Raw genomic sequence first — 19,989 nt, forward strand, 5'->3', positions numbered from 1 at the left:
ACTGTTGAAGATCCTGCCCAGATAGCAAACAAACTGAATGAATATTTTGCATCTCCATTCACACACAAGGAGTTATTAAGGTTTGGCAATGGCAGAAGGTTATCAAATTGTAGCAGGATACTTAATGATTTTGTAATAACTGATCATCTGACTGAGCCATATACACTCAGTCAGATTTTATCCGACAATGACAACGTGTCTGCTGTTTTTAGCTATTTTAAATTAATAAAAGTTTTTAATTGTATTTAATTTATGCTATTGTTACTTCTTTATTGATTTATTTTTTATATCTTTGTTATTATATATCTGGACATGGTGGCCTTACTAATTAGGTCACTGAGAATTTAAAATTTTTTAAATATTACCTAGTCTTGGCGCATTATAGCCGTAGTTGCTAATGCACCAAAAAAATCCAAACGAACCAAACCTGTAATAACTGAGAGCAAAATGGAGGAGAAATTGTTGAAGTTAAACATAAGAAAAGCATCTGGGGTGGATGGGATCTATCCAGTTATATTAAAGGAGGCGGCAAAGCAACTAAGCAAACCCTTGGCCATAATTATGAGAGCATCCTTGGCCATAATTATGAGAGCATCCTTGGACTGGAGATGTGCAAATGTATCCACAATTCACAAAGGGGGATCGAAGGGTGACACGAGTAATTAGAGACCAGTTAGTTTAACTTCTGTTCCTGGTAAAATAATGGAGTCACTGGTTAAAGATGCATTGCAGGATCATCTAGACAAGATTGCAGCAATAATTCAGACACAGCATGGGTTTATTAAGGGAAAGTCTTGTCTGACAAATTTGATAGGATATTATGATGTGGTTACAAAGGAACTGGATTCAAAAAATAATTTTGATATCATCTATTTGGATTTCAGGAAAGCTTTTGACACTGTTGTGCATGAAAAACTATTGTACAAATTGGAGCAGAATGGTATTAAGGGTAAGTTGCTACAATGGATAAAAGGATGGTTAAGTGGGAGAAGACAGAAGGTGGTAATCAATGGGTGCTGCTCTTCGTGGACTAATGTTATTAGTGGAGTCCCACAGGGTTTGGTGTTGGGTCCACTGTTGTTTTGTATATTTATCAATGATATTGATGAAGGTATGTCAGGCTTAATGTCGAAGTTTGCAGATGATACAAAGGTTGGCAGGGTTGTTAATGACAGTAATGGCAGTGTGCTACTGCAACAGGATCTAGATAATTTGGGCAGATGGGCTAAGAAGTGGCAACTGAAGTTTAACCTTGACAAATGCAAAGTACTGCATATGGGTAGAAGTAACCCCAGAGAAACGTACCAATTGTGTGGTACTACACTTAAGGTGGTAGAAAATTGAAAAGACCTGGGCGTAATTGTGCAGGCAGATATGAAGTTTTCTGAGCAATGCAGACAGGCTGCCAGGGCAGGTCATGGGGTTTTGTCAATGATATATAGGAATTTTGCTAGCAGGGAAAAGGAGGTGATTATCCCTCTGTATAAGGCAATGGTCAGGCCACACCTTGAGTACTGTGTACAGGTCTGGAGGCCTCATTTTAGGAAGGAGGTAGATTTGCTTGAGCATGTACAGAGAAGGGCAACAAGATTGGTGAGGGGAATGAAGGGATCCTCTTACCAAGAGAGGCATAAGTTCTGCAAATTGCAGTGGCTGGAGACTAGGCACCTGCACAGTGATCTGATTGAGTTGTATAAGGCCTTGAATGGGTTGAGCACGCTGAATTCTGATGGGATCCTTTCACTTGTTCAGATTATGAACCTAAAGGGGGCATAAATTCAAATTAAGAAAGGACAGATGTAGAATAGATGTGCTGAATGCAAAAGATGAGCAGGTGGTTAATTGCTGGAACAAACTTCCATCTGTCGTTGTGGAAGTTGATAGGTTGAATAAATTTAAGAAGGAACTGGACAGGCATTTGGAGAGAATGGTGTGATTTTTTTTTTTTTTTTTTTTTTGGCTGATGCTGCATAAGCTCATACACATGAATGCATTTATGGATTCTGTGTTTTTGCTTGAAAGGTATTCCATAATTCAAGTGTATTCACCCTCACTGCAATCCAACCAATTAATAGATGCCTTATAGTGCCTTAAACTGTCAAAGTCCTCTCTTCTGAAATTATAACCCATGCTTGTACCTATTATCTATTGCAACATCTTTCTTCATCTTCCAATTGACAACTGCATGATCACTATCTGCCAATGGTTCTTGTATGTTAAGCTCTGTGATGTCATCTGATTCGTGTGTAATGATGTTCAAGATATTCTCACCCTCAGTACTTTCTCAAATTTTCTGGCATAAATAATAATCTAGTTTAGTTAAAAAAAAATTTCCCCATTGTGAGTTTCCCTCCCACGTATTCCAATCAATTTGGAGCAGATTAAAATTACCCATAATAAGACATTTGCACTTGCTTGCCCATTCCATCTGCATGTAGAGACTTTCATCATACTCTTCACAATCTTATACCTTTGATTCCAATTAACTTACACTACACAGATTCTGTGCTGGCAGACGTAAGATTCAACAAAAGCCCCTTTTGCACTCAGGCTGCTTTAGCATTAGCATTAGCATTAGTAGAGGCATTTGATGCAAGAAAGCAAGCTTATGCAGCATCAGCCAAAAAAAAAAAAAAAAAAAAAAACCCACTTCCACTTCACCCCTCTGTTCGTTCAAAATACCTGTCCAGCTGAGCCTTAAACTTATTTAGGCTATCAACCTCCACCACAAGGGATGGCAGTCTGTTCCACCAACCAACCACCCGCTGGCTAAAGGCAAATTTCCGCACGTCTATCCTATCTGTCTTTCCTCAATTTGAATTTATGCCCTCTCAGGTGATTTTTCTGAGCTAGAGGAAGAATCCCATCAGCATTGAGCATGCTTAAACCATTCAAGGCTTTATACACCTCTATCAGATCACCTCGCTGGTGCCTAGTCTCCAGACACTGTAATTTGCAAAACTTAAGCCTTTCTTCGTAAGAGCACCCCTTTGTTCCATTCACTAATCTCGTTGCCCTTCTCTGTACTCGTTCCAGCAGCTCTACATCCTTCTTGAAATGAGGCCTCCAGACCTGTATACAGTACTCTAGGTGTGGCCTGACCATTGCCTTATACAATGGAATAATCACCTCCTTATCCCTGCTGGAAAAATTCCTGTATATCATTGACAATACTCCATGAGCTACTCTTGCAGCCCGTCTGCACTGCTCAGAGAACTTCATATCTGCCTGCACAACCACCCCCAAGTCCCTTTCATTCTCTACCACTGTCAGTGTAGTACCACAGAGTTGATACGTTGCTCTGGGGTTGCTGTTTCCCATGTGTAGTACTTTACATTTGTCAATGTTAAACTTCATTTGCCACCTCTCAGCCCATCTGCTCAACCTTTCCAGATCCTGTTGCAGCAGCATAGTGTCAGTAGTGTCCTTGACAACCCTGCCAACCTTTGTATCATCTGCAAACTTGGACATTAAGCTTGATATACCATCATCAATATCATTTATAAATACAGAAAACAATAATGGATCCAACACTGAGCCCTGAGGGACTCCACTAATAACATTAGTCCACGATGAGCAGTGTCCATTGACTACCACTCTCTGTCTTCTCCCCCTCAACCACCCCTTTATCCATAGCAGCAATTTGCCTCCAATGTCACACTGCTCCAATTTGTGTAGCAGTCTTCCATGTGCAACAGTATCAAAAGCCTTTCTAAGATCCAAGTATATAATATCAAAGTTATTCCCTGCATCCAATTCTTTTGTGACTACATCATAGTATCCAATCAAATTGGTCAGGCAAGACCATCCCTTAACAAAACCATGCTTTGTCTGAGCTATAACTGAAGTCTTGTCTAAATGATCCTGCAGTGCTTAACCAGTGCCTCCATTAATTTTCCTGGAACAGAAGTTAAGCTCACAGGTCTATAATTACTTGTGTCAGCCTTTGATCCTCCTTTGTGAATTGGGGTCACATTTGCACATTTCCAGTCTATGGATACCTCCCCTGAGTCCAAGGAAGCTCTCATAATTATGGCTAAGGGTTTGCTTACTTCCTTTGCTGCCTCCTTTAATATAACTGGATAGATCCCATCCATCCCGGGTGCCTTTCTTGTGTTTATCTTCAACAGTTTCTCCTCCACTTTACTCCCAGTTATTTCAAGATTCTGTAGCTTACTGCTAGAGTTGAATACACCTCTGGCATTCCCCTTCCTGAATAACTCCTCATGTGTGAATGTTGATGCAAAATATTCATTTAGTTTGTTAGCTACCTGAGCAGGATCATCAACAGTTGACCCATCAATATCAAGTGGACCAATCTGATTCATCCCCTTCCTTCTAGAGTTTACATAAGTAAAGAACTCTTTGCTGTTTTTCTTTGCATCCCTTGCCAAGGATTTCTCGTAATCTGCCTTCGTCTGCCTGACCTCCTTTGTAACTTGGTTGCATATCAACTTGTATCTATCATAGGCTTCTGTGTCATGTGTTAATTTGTAAGTATCCCATGCATTTTTCTTCTCTGCCATATGCCTCATTAGTTCATCTGACATCCATTTTGGCCTAAACCTTGAACAATATTTCTTAGTTGGTATGTAAAGCCTAGTAGCTTCCAAGATACGTTCTTTGAATGCTTCCCATTTTGAATTTGCTGTTGGTAACATCATCAGTTGGTCCCACTGTATAGAATTTAAATACTGTCTCAGTCCATCGTAGTCGCCTTTACGGAAGCAATAACCCTTCCCTTTACCCCTAATGGTAGTTACCTCTTTGAGTAAATCCCACTTCAGCACACTGTGATCACTGCCACCTAGTGGTTCATTTATCTGCAGATTCTTAATGCATGAAGAATCACTGCTGATAATAAAATCAAGAGTATTACTCCCTCTAGTTGCCTCCCGAACATGCTGATGTAGAAAACAATCATCCAATAAATCCACAAAAGCCCTGCTAGTGTGTGAGTAACCAGCCCCCAAATTCCAGTCTATATCTGGGAAATTAAAATCTCCCATTATAAGACTCTCTGATTTACTGGCCCACTCTATTTCCCTTACAGTTCCTTATTATACTCATCAGAGTCATTAGGCCTATAGCACACTCCTACTCTCAATTTTGATCTCCCAATGCTTATGTCACACCAAACTGACTCAACACTGCACTGTCCAGCGATGTCGACTGGCTTCACTTCCTTGGTTTTTATGTGTTTCTTAACTAATAGCATAACCCCTCCCCCCTTCCTATCCTGTCTATCCTTTCTGTAGATGTTGTACTCCTCGAATTGCAGTTCTGCATCCCTTATATCTGTGTGACACCACGTCTCTGATATCCCAACAATATCTGCCTTTGATGTTTTGAGCAATACCTCAAATTCATCAAATTTATTTACTAAACTCCTAGCATTGGTGTACACGCAAGTATACCTGCACCTGTTTCTATTCTTAGCTACCCTAACACAACCCATGTGGTTACTTGTACCGCAATGGCTCCCAGCAGTCTCTGAAATACCATGCATCTTGTTTTTCAGGCTTCTGCTCATTCTAATAGAAGCAGTGCAAGAATCTCTTTCACCTCTGCCAGTGGCTACTGTCAATCTATTGGTCTTTGTCTCCCCCCAAGCTAGCAGTTTTCCGACCCACCTAACACTGCCTCGATAGCATCAGCAAATATTCTTGCACCCTTTCTATTTAAGTGTATCCCATCCCTGTAGAAGCAATCTCTCCTGTTAACAAGTACAGTCCAGGCTGAAAAAAATTCTACCCCTTGAGCCTTGCACAATCTTTCCAGGGCCGAATTGATCGACAAGGCTCTCATCATATACTCCCTCCTATCGTGTCTGGGCAGAATTGCAGACACTTTCAAATTCAACCCTAATTCTTGGCTTTTGTTCAACAGTGACCTGTACTTGTTAAGTAATTCTGCCGGTCTCCTGCTCTTAATATTATTAGTGCCAACGTGTACAACTATATCACCTTTTGTGCCCTTAAAAGATGATATTCGCTCTACAACGTCATCAACCTTTGCCCCTGGCAGACATACCCTGGTCCTGTTCCACCTATCTTTTTTACAAAGCATGTTCCCCGTTTCCCTGACAATAGAGTCACCAACAACTACTAGTTCCTTCGGGACCAGCGCATTCTGCCTTGGGGGTTGTCTCTGTGTCACGCGATGCCCAAGTGCAAGCTCTGGCATTGATGTGGGCAGCTGAGAGCTTGATGGGCCCCTCAATTTAGTTTCTTCGAGGGCATCCACCCTGTCCTTCAAGCTCTCATATAGGCCCACAAGCTTTTGATAAGGAGCATGCCCCCCCCCTCCACTCCTTCTGTCTTCCCTAAATACATTATACATAATATAGTGGAACTTGCCATCCCTCCTGTATCTTGCTGTAAAGAAATTGGAAGGGATATTGAAATGGCAGCTTTGAACATTGAATCATTTTTTGATTTTTACATAGGGGGGGGGGGCATATTGGCAACCCCCCCATACTCTGTTAAAATAAATATTTCAGCAGCACAGTTTGGGGAGAGTAGTATTTCCTCCCATATGTTCTTGTATAAAAGTGAGACAACTGTGATTCATTTACTTAACTAATATTGTTAAATAAGTGAATCACAGTTCCCAACTTTTATACAATGGGGGAGAAATACTATCTCACCCTCCTTAAAATATCTATGCAAAACTACCTTATCATCAAATCCGGTGTTATACATCTCCCACAGATGTTCTTGTAGCCTCTTAGAACTTCTCCATGATGTGTTCCTCTAACATCATACCCATCATGATTTTCTCACACCTATAGGTAACAACATGCATGACCTACCATCTTTTTTGCATAGTCAAATATGTTCAGTACGTTTGTGAAGCCATCCAGATCCCTTCCCCCCCCATTGAGTCATCTCCTAGTCTTCCATCTTTGGTCTGTCATGGCACAATATAACCCTGTTGTTTTTGCATCATAAAAAACCAATCGACCAACCATCTCTTGTAACATTTGCCAACAGTGGATTTTATGGGTGGGGGGAATCAGAGGAATCAATTTCAATTACAGAAAGGTGTTACTAATGTAGCATTCAACCATCATTCCACTTTGAAAGGCTAAGCATAACCCATAATGCCTTCTTACGTACCATTGTACAAACCTATAAGAGTTATATTGGTATGTTGGAGCCAATATGAGTACAAAAAGGACTTCTTGCACAGTATACAGTATTTGTGAAGGGGCATTCAAATATTTGGTCATGTAGTATACCTATGTAAGGAATCAATAAAATGAATAAGGGTAGCATCTGCTTACTTGATAGGTGACACAAGGATCAGGCAACACAAATATGGAATCTTTGGGATAAATATATTCATTTTATGTTAAGGAATAGCATAAGACTGGATCTCATGAATTTTACCATTGGGCAGAGTATTGTAGAAAACTGGAATAAACTACCTTCCAAGGTGGTAATATTCAAGTCAGATTTGGATGGACATTTTCTGACTTTGAAAATAATGTGTTTATTTATTATTACTTTTTACTAACTAATGCAGAACAAGTTTATTTCTTTACATCTTTCATTTTGGAACTGACTAATGAATCTGTATATTTTAATTTGGTTCTTTACAATTTTATTAATGTCATTAGTCATGTTAAATCCTAATTTAAATGTAGGCTGCCTTCTTGGAAAGCAGACATCTTTTGAAGCAATAAAACTCAAAATTTTTACTTAATGAGCATGTTGTATGAACATGTATGGGCTATGAGCATGTTGTAGAATAGAAAAAAAAAATTTTTAAATAAGGATTTTTTTTATTCACTCATTAATCATGACTAATTGTACAAGTTAATTAATGACAATCACACATTTTAAACATTTAAGTTGGGGAGGGGACTATTTTTGCTATTAGAATAGGCCCTTTTTAATTACAATATTTTCATAACATTTGAATCTTCATCTGAGTTTATTTATAATCAACTCAGTTGATAATGTACTATTGTTGATATATTGATGGTAAGCATTTGCAGTGTAGCATTCACTTGTATCTAATAATGATTTTCTCACACCTATATGTAACTTTATTCTAATAATTTTACTGTACACACGAACACAGTATTTATCATAGACAGCTCATGTTATAAGAAAGTGTTGATTGTAATTTGCATTAAACTTATTTTTTAATTTGCATTTTTATTATAGGCATTGTTTTTAAATTTAAAACTGGCTTCATAAAGATGCTATAATTACATAACTCTCTACTTGTCTTGTCCATGCAAAGGCACAACAAAATGCAACATATCTAGCAAAGCATTTACCGAGCTACTGGGTGGCAAACATTCTTGCAGTCTATCTGAACTATATGGCTCTGTCTGATGCTATATGCTTGGACTTCTGCACATAAACAATGGAAATGCCACTGAAAAAAGATCTCCATTCTCAGTTTGCAGGCTGACTAACTGCCTACAGTTAAATTCAATTGTACAAATGGTACTAGGAAAGTTTTGCAATATGACGCAACAATGAATCACAGGAAGCTGCTTGTTGTTGCATGTTGAGATATGTTCATACGTGCATAGTAGCCGCCGCGCCAAGTCGATGGGCTCAGTTATTCATTAGTAGTGAGAGTGTAAAATGCTTGCGATGGCATCGTGGTCACGAAATGAGATAAGGACAGTTTTGTGGTATAATTTCGTGCGTGGTTTAACCATAGACCAGTGCTTAGAAGAAATGACTCTTGCACTAGATGATGATTGTCCACATCGTACAACGATATTCGGGTGGTATAGAGAATTCCAAAGGGGAAATTTCACTCTGGAGGATTCTGAGAGGCCGGGAAGGCCACAAACGTCAGTTACGGAGGAAAACGTTACTGCTGTGAGGAAAATGCTTGACGAAAACATGCGAGTGACCTACCAACAGATAGAGGATACTTTGGGCCTAAATGCACCAGCAATTCGTTCGATTCTGCAAGATCATTTGCACGTGAAGAAACTTTGTTCTCTCTGGGTGCCGCATCAACTGACTGAAGAGCAGATGACACGACGTGTGACTTGGTGCTGGGAGATGTTAAAAAAGTTTGATAAGGGACAATCTCGGTATGCGAACAACATCGTGACAGGTGACGAGACTTGGCTGTATTATTACGATCTGCCGACCAAGGCTCAAAACAAAGTTTGGGTCTTTGATGATGACGACACACCCGTAATTGTCAGAAAATCCCGATCTGTAAAGAAGAAAATGATAGCTGTATTTTTCAAATCGAGTGGAATTGTGGAACGTGTCGTTTTGGACACGCAGAAGACAGTCACAGCTAAGTGGTATACTGAACAATGCCTGCCTAAAGTCATTGGATCTATGAAGAACCTGCGGCCAAAGTCAAGAATGGACACCTTGTACCTCCATCACGATAATGCTGCAGCTCACCAGGCCAAAGCCTGCACCGAATATTTGACCACGACAGGACTGAAACTTCTCGAGCACCCTCCCTACAGTCCAGACCTTGCTCCCTGCGACTTTGCACTGTTCCCGCAAGTGAAAATGAAGCTAAAAAGGAGGCGGTTTTCCAGTGATGAGGACCTTCTACGGGCTTGGGACAACGAGTGTGCTTTACTCCCTAGTGAAACTTGGCAGAACTGGTTTAAAGATTGGTTTCGGAGGATGGAGAGGTGTATTGAATGTAGAGGAAATTACTTTGAAAAAATTAAATAAACAAAGCTGTATTGCAAAACTTTCCTAGTGCCCTTTGTAGTTTAATTGAGGGGGGGGGATTGCAATATTCGTTAATACTGGGGCTCTGTATTTCTGTCACTGAGGTTATTTTTAGTATGGAAGAGGAGTTACAGTTTAATGGCATCCTGTTCTTACCGAAGAAAAACATGCTGGAGAAGCAGTTATGTAATCAGTTAAAAAAATTACAGTGGATGTTTATGGCAAATTATTAGAGATCTAACCAAAGAAGAAAGCTTGCGAATCATGAATTAATTGCAGTAGTCTGGTTTCTCAATAACCAACATATCAGAGTGAGGAATGAACTCAAGAGCAAAGGTGAATTGTTAACACTGCTATGGAATCTGCTAATATGAATTGGTATCATTGATAGTCTAACAAAGTAATATATGATTTCACAAAATCAGGGTGCCTCCTTAGTCAGGTGGGCAGGAGCAGCAGTGCGTAGCACATGCTTCTTGATTAGACCGTGGTTCGAGCCTGTGACCACCAAATACGGAGGATCCAGAAAGGTCAGGGAATGACCACCGCATATCCCCGGAGCAATATGGCCTTAGTTGCTAATGCTCCTAAAAACCAAATAACAAACAAACACAAAATCAGCAATACTCTTTTTTATGTGACGATTATCTTACCAGATAAGAAGCAGTGAGTTACCTATATTATCACAAGCAGTACTGCATCATTTACTGCATGATCTCAGCTTTGCTCTGTAAAATATCTGCACGATCTTAACTTTGTGCAATACTAACACCTTTCATTTTTAGGGGAGGGAAAAAACATATCTGAAACGTCCTATACAGTAGGTTAATATTCAAAATACAGCACTAGCAGACATTGAATATATGTTTTACACATTCTAAAATACACTGAATGATCACTCAATTATGACCACCCCTATGAAAACTGAATGTGACCCGTTGACCATATGAGGTACGAGAGTGTGCAGTTAGTCAACCTGCGTAGCATAGATAAGGTGTCACTAGTTCAGTAGATAGTAAAATTCCGAGCGTGATGGGTAAAAGGAAGGATTTATCAGACTTTGATGAAGGACAGATTGTGGGAGCTTGACAAGCTGGTGCCTCGATTTCCCAAACGGCTGAACTGGTAGGGTGTTCAAGAGCTGCTGTAGTTCAAGTGTACCAGTACTGGCGTCAAAATGGTCAAACTATGACCCAACGGCAAAACTGCAAAGGTCGGCAAAAGGCTGATGTTAGAGGTGAGCGCCGGGTTCGACGACTTGTACAGGCGCAGCACTGTTGAAGAGTTGACTATCCAATACAACATGGGTCAACCCGGAGCAAAATCTGGCACGACCATGAGTTGCACACTCACACGTATGGGCTATACCAACAGATGACCCCTACAGCATCCTCTTCTAACCCCAGTTCATCGGCGTAAAAGACTCTCCTGGTGCAAAGAGCATGCAAGTTGGACATTAGAAGACTGGAAGAAGGTGTGCTGGTCGGATGAGTCATGTTATTTACTCCACACTGTGGATGGTGGTGTACGGATTTGGCTTCAACAACATGAGGCTCTTGATCCATCATGCATAGTATCAAAAGTGCAGGCCGGTGGAGGCAGTTGTATGGTATGGGTCATGTTTCACTGGCAGGAACTTGGACCCCTGGTGCATGTGGAACAACGTATCACTGGTCTCCGCTATTGTCAACTGCTTGTTGACTGTGTACACTCCGCTATGTTACACTTTTGTCTGAATAACGATAGTGTCTTCCAAGATGACAATGCGCCGAGCCATCAGGCACTTGATGTGTAGGAATGGTTTGAGGAACATAGTTCTGACTTCCAGCATATCAATTGGCCTCCGAACTCCACCAATATCAATCCCATAGGGCACATGTGGGACACTATGGAAAGGCATATCAGGTGTCTGGATGCACCAATCACCTCCATACCTGCATTGCTAGCCGCATTACACACAGCTTGGTTGGCCCTACCTCCCGAATGCTTCCGACATCTTGTTGAATCAATGCCACATCAGATAGCTGCTGTATTGAAGGCAAAAGGAGGACCTACAAAGTATTAGGTAGGTGGTCATAATTCAGTGATCGCTCAGTGTATAAAGGGTGTCTCAAAAATACATGACATAACTTCAGGAATGAGTTCCTCATATGTAGACAATAAAAATATTTTTTATCAACATAGCTCCGGAAATTCTTGGTTCCCGAGTTATTAACTGGAATGTCTTATCTCCCGCAGGTGATTTCCTTCATCACTAGGTACTGACAGAATCTGGTGGTTTTCCATTCTGACCATGTACTCAAATCAGGAGCAAGCGGATATGCACTTTATGTACGGTTTGGCGGACAGCAATGGTCTGGAGGCTCATCGCTTGTACCACGAAAGGTTCCCAGAACGAAGATGTCCAGACAGGAAAACGTTTGAAGGTATCCATTGCCGCCTTTGTGAACATGGGACCTTTACACCTCATGCTGCCGACAGAGGAAGACCAAGATCTACGACTTCTGAAGTAGAGGAGGAGATTTTGGATGTTGTGCATGCCACTCCTGGAATCAGCACATGCAGAATAGCAATGCAACTGGCTGTTCAACATCCGACCATTTGGAGAGTGTTGCGACAACACCAACTATATCCTTACCATCTGTAACGGGTACAGGCCTTGTCGCCAGCAGATTACCCTGAGCGGGTAATGTTCTACCAGTGGTTCTTGCAGCAGTGTGGTACAACTCCTCACTTTCCTGCCTTAGTGATATTCATAAATGAAGCACAGTTCACACGAGACGGAACCCAAAATTTTCACAATCAGCATGTATGGGCCGAGGAAAACCCACATGCAATTCTTCCATCACATTACCAACAGCAGTTCAACCTCAACATCTGGGCTAGCATTTTTGGTGATAAGTTATTTGGGCCCCATGTACTTCCAAACAAACTCACAGGGCAGGCGTACAGAAACTTTCTAGAAAACAACATGCCTGATTTCTTGGACGACACGCCACTGATCATTTGTCAACAAGCACACTTCATGCATGATGGCATTTCTGCACATTTCAGCCACCTAATCTTCAATTATCTGAATTGAAGGTTTCCTGGTCGGTGGATAGGTAGAGGTGGACCAACTGCCTGGCCTCCATGTTCACTGATTTAAACCCACTAGATTTCTTCTTGTGGGGTCATTTAAAGTCATTGGTGTGTTCGACTCCGGTAGCTGATGTGGAAACTCTCCGCAATCGAATTGTGGCAGGTTGTGAGACAATACAAAACATGTCAGGAATTTGGCATCGTCTTCGCGATTCCATGAGACATCGAAGTGAGGCCTGTATTCAGGCAGAAGGTAGACATTTTGAACAATTATTATAAGGTGATGTGAATAGTTGTGTCATAGACAGACCTTCAAAACTCGGAAACCAAGCATTTCCGGAACTATGTTGATATAAAATATTTTTATTGTCTACATATGAGGAACTCATCCCTGAAGTTATGCCATGTATTTTTGAGACACCCTGTATATTGTTGGCCAGTTCATTGGAAAATTAGATGTTACAGCATAGGTATACAATTTTGAAATGACATTGTATACAAGATAAAATGGCAAAAATTTATTAACTGGTTTAAATATGACACTATATATTTTTTTGTTATTCCTGCAGTTGCTATAACTGAGGTTTTGTTACTTTCAAGGTTGCTGTAACCAAGTTTGACTGTTCATCAGTTTAGATTCTACATAAAATGGTGTGAAATCACAAAATTACATTACTGCGTGGATCATATTAGCATGTTTAATTTTCTGTAGATGTAAATAATATTGCTTTATAGCAGATTAAAGTACCAAGTAATTAAAATAATTTATAATTATATACCAGCTTCAGGCACCTCCGTAGCCAGGTGGGAAGGAGCAGCAGTGCGTAGCACACACTTCTTGATTAGACCGGGGTTCGAGCCTGTCACCACCAAATATGGAGGATGCGGAAAGGCCAGGAAATGACCACCACATATCCCGGAGCAATATGGCCTTAGTTGCTAATGCTCCTAAAAACCAAATAACTAACTAATACCAGCTTCATTTTATTAAAAAAAAAAAAAAATACAGTCATGGGCCACTACTGGTATTTGTTATAATGTGACATAATTAGTGAAAGGTTTTATTAAGATTTCTTTACTTCTACATATATATAAAAGAATCTCTTTGTTTTTTATATTTACAGGAGTTCTCTAAAGCTATAAAACAGCTACATCGATGTTATTCTCTAAATCGCAGGGCAAAAGCTCCAATTCAAGTAAGTTAATTTAAAGCTTTTATTTTGTAGAAAATTTTAACTCTAATATTTATTTGACAAAGATCTAGTTGTATATTGGTTGAAATTCTTTCTAACTGTATGCACATATTAAAAAAAAAAAAATTGCAAATACAAACAATACTTATACTTTTGCATTGAGTTATATTCTGCATTGTTATCTTTTGAAGAATTTATAAGAATTAATCAGTATACTGTTTGATATATAAAAGCCACATCATTATAAAATATCATATTTACATGAAAAAAATATTTATAAAAAGGATGTCTTTAAATTTTACAGGAACAACATTATGTGGAAATGTTTAAAAATTAATAAAAAAATGAAATATTATGTATCACATAGGATCAAAAGGGTTAACTACAAAGTTTACCAACAGAAAGTACACTCATTTGGTTAAACTAATTAGCTCTTAGGTGATATTTCTGAATCACCTTTGGAATTTTGTTATTAGGCCAATTGCTGAAGAGATTTATGACTGTAATTGGGTAAAGACTTACTGGTCCCTCCAACTGTTGGCCTGATGATAGAATTTCAAAGTGGATTGGAAACATTATCTAAGAGTTAATTATTTTAACTAATTGTGAGTGTATGTTGAGATGTTGGTATAAATCAGCAATTAATCCCATTCTTTGACGTCCAATAAACTAAATAGTCCCACATGGTGGATTGTGTTTTATTTGTTATATTAATTGTTTATTCCCCCCCTCCAAGTCTTTTTAAAGATTTTTAATTTGTGTTATTCAACTTTTAGTCTTTCCTATTCATTCTCAAATGAAGTTTTCTCAAGAATTCATTTGTGGTAAAATTTTGATTAATATGTAAAGGGCATATGACTCCACATTCCAGGTTTAGTGTTGTTGGCTCCAGTTCATATATGTTTCTTTTTTTCTTCTCTAATATGCTGGGTGGAAAGGTATTCCTATGTATGTATGTAATGCAGATGATGGAATATGGGTTTAAAATTTAAATTAAAAAATAAAATTTCAAATATGTAAACAATTAAAAAAAAAAGGGTTTTTTCTTATTATGCTGTTACATTAGAGAGAAGCTTGAGAAAATACATGTGCAGGTTGAAAATGAACACTACCATCTGTAAAATCTTGCCAGTGTTCATTTTAAGTTCATATGCAAAGAAATAGCATGTTAGCTATTGCAATTTGTAACTTTGTGTTTGATATGTAAATATAAAAAACATAAATAGATTTTTGGCTATTTCCCGTGTTGAAATCCTTTCTGTATTTTTGTTAATGTGTTTTCTTAAATGTGTCTGTTAGCTCCAAATTTCTCTGTTTTCAATAAGCAGTTTTCTAAGACTATAAATCAGTAGTGCGTTTTGTGAAGTCCCAAATATACTAATACATAGAAAAAACAATATTTCTTGTAATCAGAACTTTGGTTTTAAAGGGATGCAAACTGCATATTGTTTTCCCCAAAGATTCCCTTTTTTAATTCTCCTCTTGAAATCTTGCAAGAATCTTATTGATGTGCAGTGTAATCTGAATGCTTAGCACTTATCAGTAATGACAACTGGATAGCCTCTGGTGAAACGACCCTAAGGATGGTCTTGAACTGGTTGTCATTACTTATTTTTTGTAACTTTCCACATTGGATTGATATTTAGCTAACCTTGCCTCCACCTCAGAGAACTGTTTGAGAATTATCTGGATGGTTTTACTCTCACCATTTGAAAAAAAAAAGTTGACAATTTTCATTCAAAAAGATGAAATAAAGGTCGATTTAAAATACCCCCTATTAGTATTATTATTGGTATTAGTAGTGGAAATTGATGCAAGGAAGCAAACTTATATGGTATCAGCCAAAAGATAAGAGAAAAAAAAAACTACCCATCTCATCTCTCCATTCCCCTCTAATCCTTCCTTAAATTTATTAAAACTAACCACTTCCACAATGCAGATTGAAGTTTATTCCAACAATCAATTATTCTCTAGTTGAAAGCAAATTTTTGCATAGTATTAGGATATAAAATAATATTTGGAAATTTAGAAAAATCATTTAGAAATTTGTATTAATTATAAGTTCAATTTAGAGTGTAGATGGTCTGGGCTCCAGTTTGCGCCTCTTCCTCAGTAGCCTAAAATAAACAAAACTAAATTGTTGTAAAATATAAATAACTTATTTTGGCAAACTGATATACTCATACTTCATACATGGCTAACTGGACCATGATTGACAAAGAAATGGTGTTTTATCTTAAATCCTAATCATTATTATTATTATTATTATTTATTTTTATTTTTTTGGTTCTGTCTTCTGATTGGCTGGATTTGTGTGGTGGTTCTAGTGTCTATAAAGAGCTCCTGTGTGTGTGGTATTGCATCTGATTGTTTGCTATTGTCATGTTCTTTTGTGGAATTCTGAAATCTAGTTGACTGAGATTTAGGGGAAATAGCTATTTCTTGGAGAATTGCTCTCACTTCTGGTTTTTTCTTGGAGGTTTCTGTCATTCTGCTTTTGTTGCTGTTGCACAAGGACCTGCTGGTGTGCTTTTGGATTCTGAATCTTAATTGGATTGTTTGATGTCATGACTCTTTCAACTTTGTTTTTCTATGAAGCTTGTGGACCTTAGAAACTGGGTAGTTGGTGGTCCACTGGGCGAGGACACATAAACTACCCAGTATGTGTGAGGGAGAAATTACTGCATTTGTACCAGTGGAAATCTTCAGATTTAAGTTCTCTGTTGTGATCTGTGGTTTGGAGACCACAACAAACAATCAATACCCTCTCCCACCTAAATCCTGTCTGTCCTTTCTGTACACATTGGACTCCCCATATTCAAGTTCTGCCTCCCCTATTTCTGAGTGGCACCATGTTTCTGATATCCTGATTTATTCATATATTTATAGATGCATTATTTGAAATGACTTTGAAAATTGTAAATAAATTCAGATTTATTTACTATGCTCTTAGTAACCCTAAGAAAGAGGAATTAGTGGTTGGAACCACTAATTCCTCTTTCTTCCAAACCAGTCTGACTACATGTGTCAACTAACTAGTGTCCATTAATGGCTCATCTCCACACTCACTATGCCAACTGTTTTTCATTTAATCCCTCTATTCTGTTCTCTGGAGCAACTTTCTTTAGTACACATTTTGTGACAATTATAACCTATAGAATTACAAGCTCAAGATCACTATGTTTATTCTGGCTTCTTAATCCTCATCTCTTAGATTCTATTAACTTTTCATGCTTAGGACCACTATAAAAAAAAAAGTTTTAATACAACATTTTTTGCACTTTAATATAACTCCCCCCCCCCTTTTTTTAAGATTCTTTTGAGTTTCTTCTTAAGATTTACAAAATAATTCAATTTTAAGAAATTAATAAATTTATTATTGTGATAATTTAATTTATTGATTTTTATTCGATTAGATGCATATTACAAGTTTTACAAAACCAATACAAGAAAGAATGGCTTCTACCACATGTTGCCTAAACTGGGATGTAAGTACTTAGAAATACAGATCATTAGTTTTCTTAGTTTATAGTGTATCAGATTAGATACCATTTAAATTACATTAAAATGGAACCATTCAGCTTATGACCGTAAAAAGTCAGAATGTACTTAGGCACTCATTGTCGGGGGGGTTATTATTTGTCTGTATGTTATTCTTGCTTATTTTAACAACATTTAATTTCATTTGCAACATTTGTAAATTTGATTTGGTTGGAAGTTGGTCATACTGCTTTCACAGATCACTCCATGTTTGGCCTGAAGATGTGAATCTCACAAGAGGTTTGGAAAGCCACCAATAATCTAGGTTACAATGGATGTGAAGTGCCTATTCTTACAGATTCAATAAACCAAATATTGTGATATTTCACATAGTAAAAAGTTTCTTCCCATTTTCTTTTCTTAATTTAAAATACTATGCATTTTAAATATCCTGTCCCATCATATTAAATGTGATAATTTTATTAAAATAATACAAGGCTCAACAGAATTCACTCCTGATTTTTTGGCCAGTGTTTTGATAATTTACAAGAACTTCTTTATATTCTTTTTGAACCATTAGCATTAAAAAAAAAAAAAACAGAAATATTCATATACAGATTTCATTATAAATTATTTCATTATATATTTCATCCACACATCAAGTAATATTAAAAACCCTTAATCCTTCCTGATATATGTACATAAATTTACAATTTTTATACTGGGGCAGGCTATAGTGGAGTAAGTAAATTTATTTACAATTTTCAAAGTCATTTCAAATAATGCATCTATTAAAATATAAATGTCTTATAATCTTCTAGTATGTTGCCATCTCTAATTGTGTTTTCAACTGATAGTAGAGTTTTACACCCAAAGGGATCCACAGACAAGTTCATGAGAGTTTGCAAGAAGGTCTTTCTGCTTCTTTATTGCACAACAAATGAGTTACATAACAAAAATAGATTCAAGCTCAGCTGTCACATTAATTAAGAAAGATAAGTTGCCGAGACTTTTTTTGCTAGCATTTTTAGATGCTAAGGCATGAAATAATAACTGAGAAAAAAGTGGAGGAGAAATTGTTGAAGTTAAACATAAGAAAGGCACCTGGGGTAGATGGTATCTATCCAGTTATATTAAAGGAGGCAGCAAAGGAAGTAAGCAAACCCTTAGCCATAATTATGAGAGCATTCTTGGACTTGGGGGGGGGGTGGAAGTCCCCACAGACTGGAAATGTGCAATGTATCTCCAATTCACAAAGGGGGATCAAAGGGTGACACAAGTAATTACAGACCTGTTAATTTGACTTCTGTTCCAGGGAAAATAATGGAGTCAATGGTTAAAGAAGCATTGCAGGCTCATCTAGACAAGGCAGTAGTAATAATTCAGACACAGCATGAGTTTGTCAAGGGGAAGTCTTGTCTGACCAATTTGATTGGATACTATGATGTGGTCACAAAGGAACTGGATGCAAAAAATAATTTTGATATCAAATACTTGGATTTCAGGTTACTTTAGATACTGCTGCACTTGGAAGACTACTGTACAAATTGGAGCAGAATGCATTAAGGGCAAGTTGCTACAATGGATAAAAGGATGGTTGAGTGGGAGAAGACAGAGAGTGGTAATCAATGGGTATTGCTCTAGTGTGACTAATGTTATTAGTGGTGTCCCTCAGGGTTCGGTGTTGGGTCCATTGTTGTTTTGTATATTTATCAATGATATTGATGAAGGTATATCAAGCTTTAATGTCAAAGTTTGCAGATGATACAAAGGTTGGCAGGGTTGTTAATAACAGTAATGACAGTATGCCGCTGCAACAGGATCTGGAAAAGTTAGGTAGATGGGCTGAGAAGTGGCAACTGAAGTTTAACATTGACAAATGCAAAGTACTGCATATGGGTAGCAGTAACCCCCAGAGAAATGTACCACCTATGTGGTGTTAATTTATTAATTGACAATTAATTAATTAAATTTATTGATCTTATTAAAGAGCAGCAAAGCAACGGGCACAAAGTGGCAGGAGTGCTGTGACTCTGGGGAGAACTGAGGGGTGCAATTCTCCAGTGCATCACTGCCTAAAAAATGTGCAAATTGTGAAATGTTTGCCGAACTCTCTGGAACAGAACATGATCTAGCCAAGCAGGATGTCTTTGTGTGTGTGTGCCAGGTGCAGAGAGTCTCTAGAAATTAGGCATCAACTCAGTGTTCTACTGGGCATCTATGAGAGCTTGAAGTGTAGGGTAGATGCCCTTGAAGAAATTAATATGAGGGGCGCATCAAGCTCTCAGCTGCCCAATTCAACATCAGAGCTCACTCCTGGGCATCAAGCAACACAGCGGCAATCTCCAAGGCAGAATGGCTTGTCTCAAAGGAACTAGTTATTGTTGGTGACTCTATTGTCAGGGAGATGGAGAATATATTGTGTAAAAAGGATGGATGGAACAGGACCAGGGTATGTGTGCCAGGGGCAAACGTTGATGATGTTGTAAAGCATATATCATCTTTTAAGGGCACAAAGGGTGATATTGTTATACACATTGGCACCAATG

General features: G+C 38.2%; 1 protein-coding gene across 3 annotated transcripts in view; it reads left to right on the forward strand.

The window, feature by feature from the left end:
* LOC150083676 (tRNA (guanine(9)-N(1))-methyltransferase Trmt10A) overlaps positions 1 to 19,989 on the forward strand; it is a 68,284-nt gene that overhangs the window by 19,468 nt on the left and 28,827 nt on the right. For all 3 annotated transcript variants that reach the window (XR_016547185.1, XM_090377433.1, XM_090377434.1), the window contains exons 4-5: positions 13,892 to 13,963; positions 17,377 to 17,448. Coding sequence is in view for 2 of the 3 variants with exons in the window: in XM_090377433.1 (XP_090233559.1) it covers positions 13,892 to 13,963; positions 17,377 to 17,448 (144 nt within the window). In the remaining variant the exon portion in view is untranslated. The remainder of the gene's footprint in view (positions 1 to 13,891; positions 13,964 to 17,376; positions 17,449 to 19,989) is intronic.

This window comes from Mastigoproctus giganteus, chromosome 7 (assembly GCF_048544385.1).
Source record: "Mastigoproctus giganteus isolate SK-2022 chromosome 7, ASM4854438v1, whole genome shotgun sequence".
NCBI classification, from domain to species: domain Eukaryota; kingdom Metazoa; phylum Arthropoda; class Arachnida; order Uropygi; family Thelyphonidae; genus Mastigoproctus; species Mastigoproctus giganteus.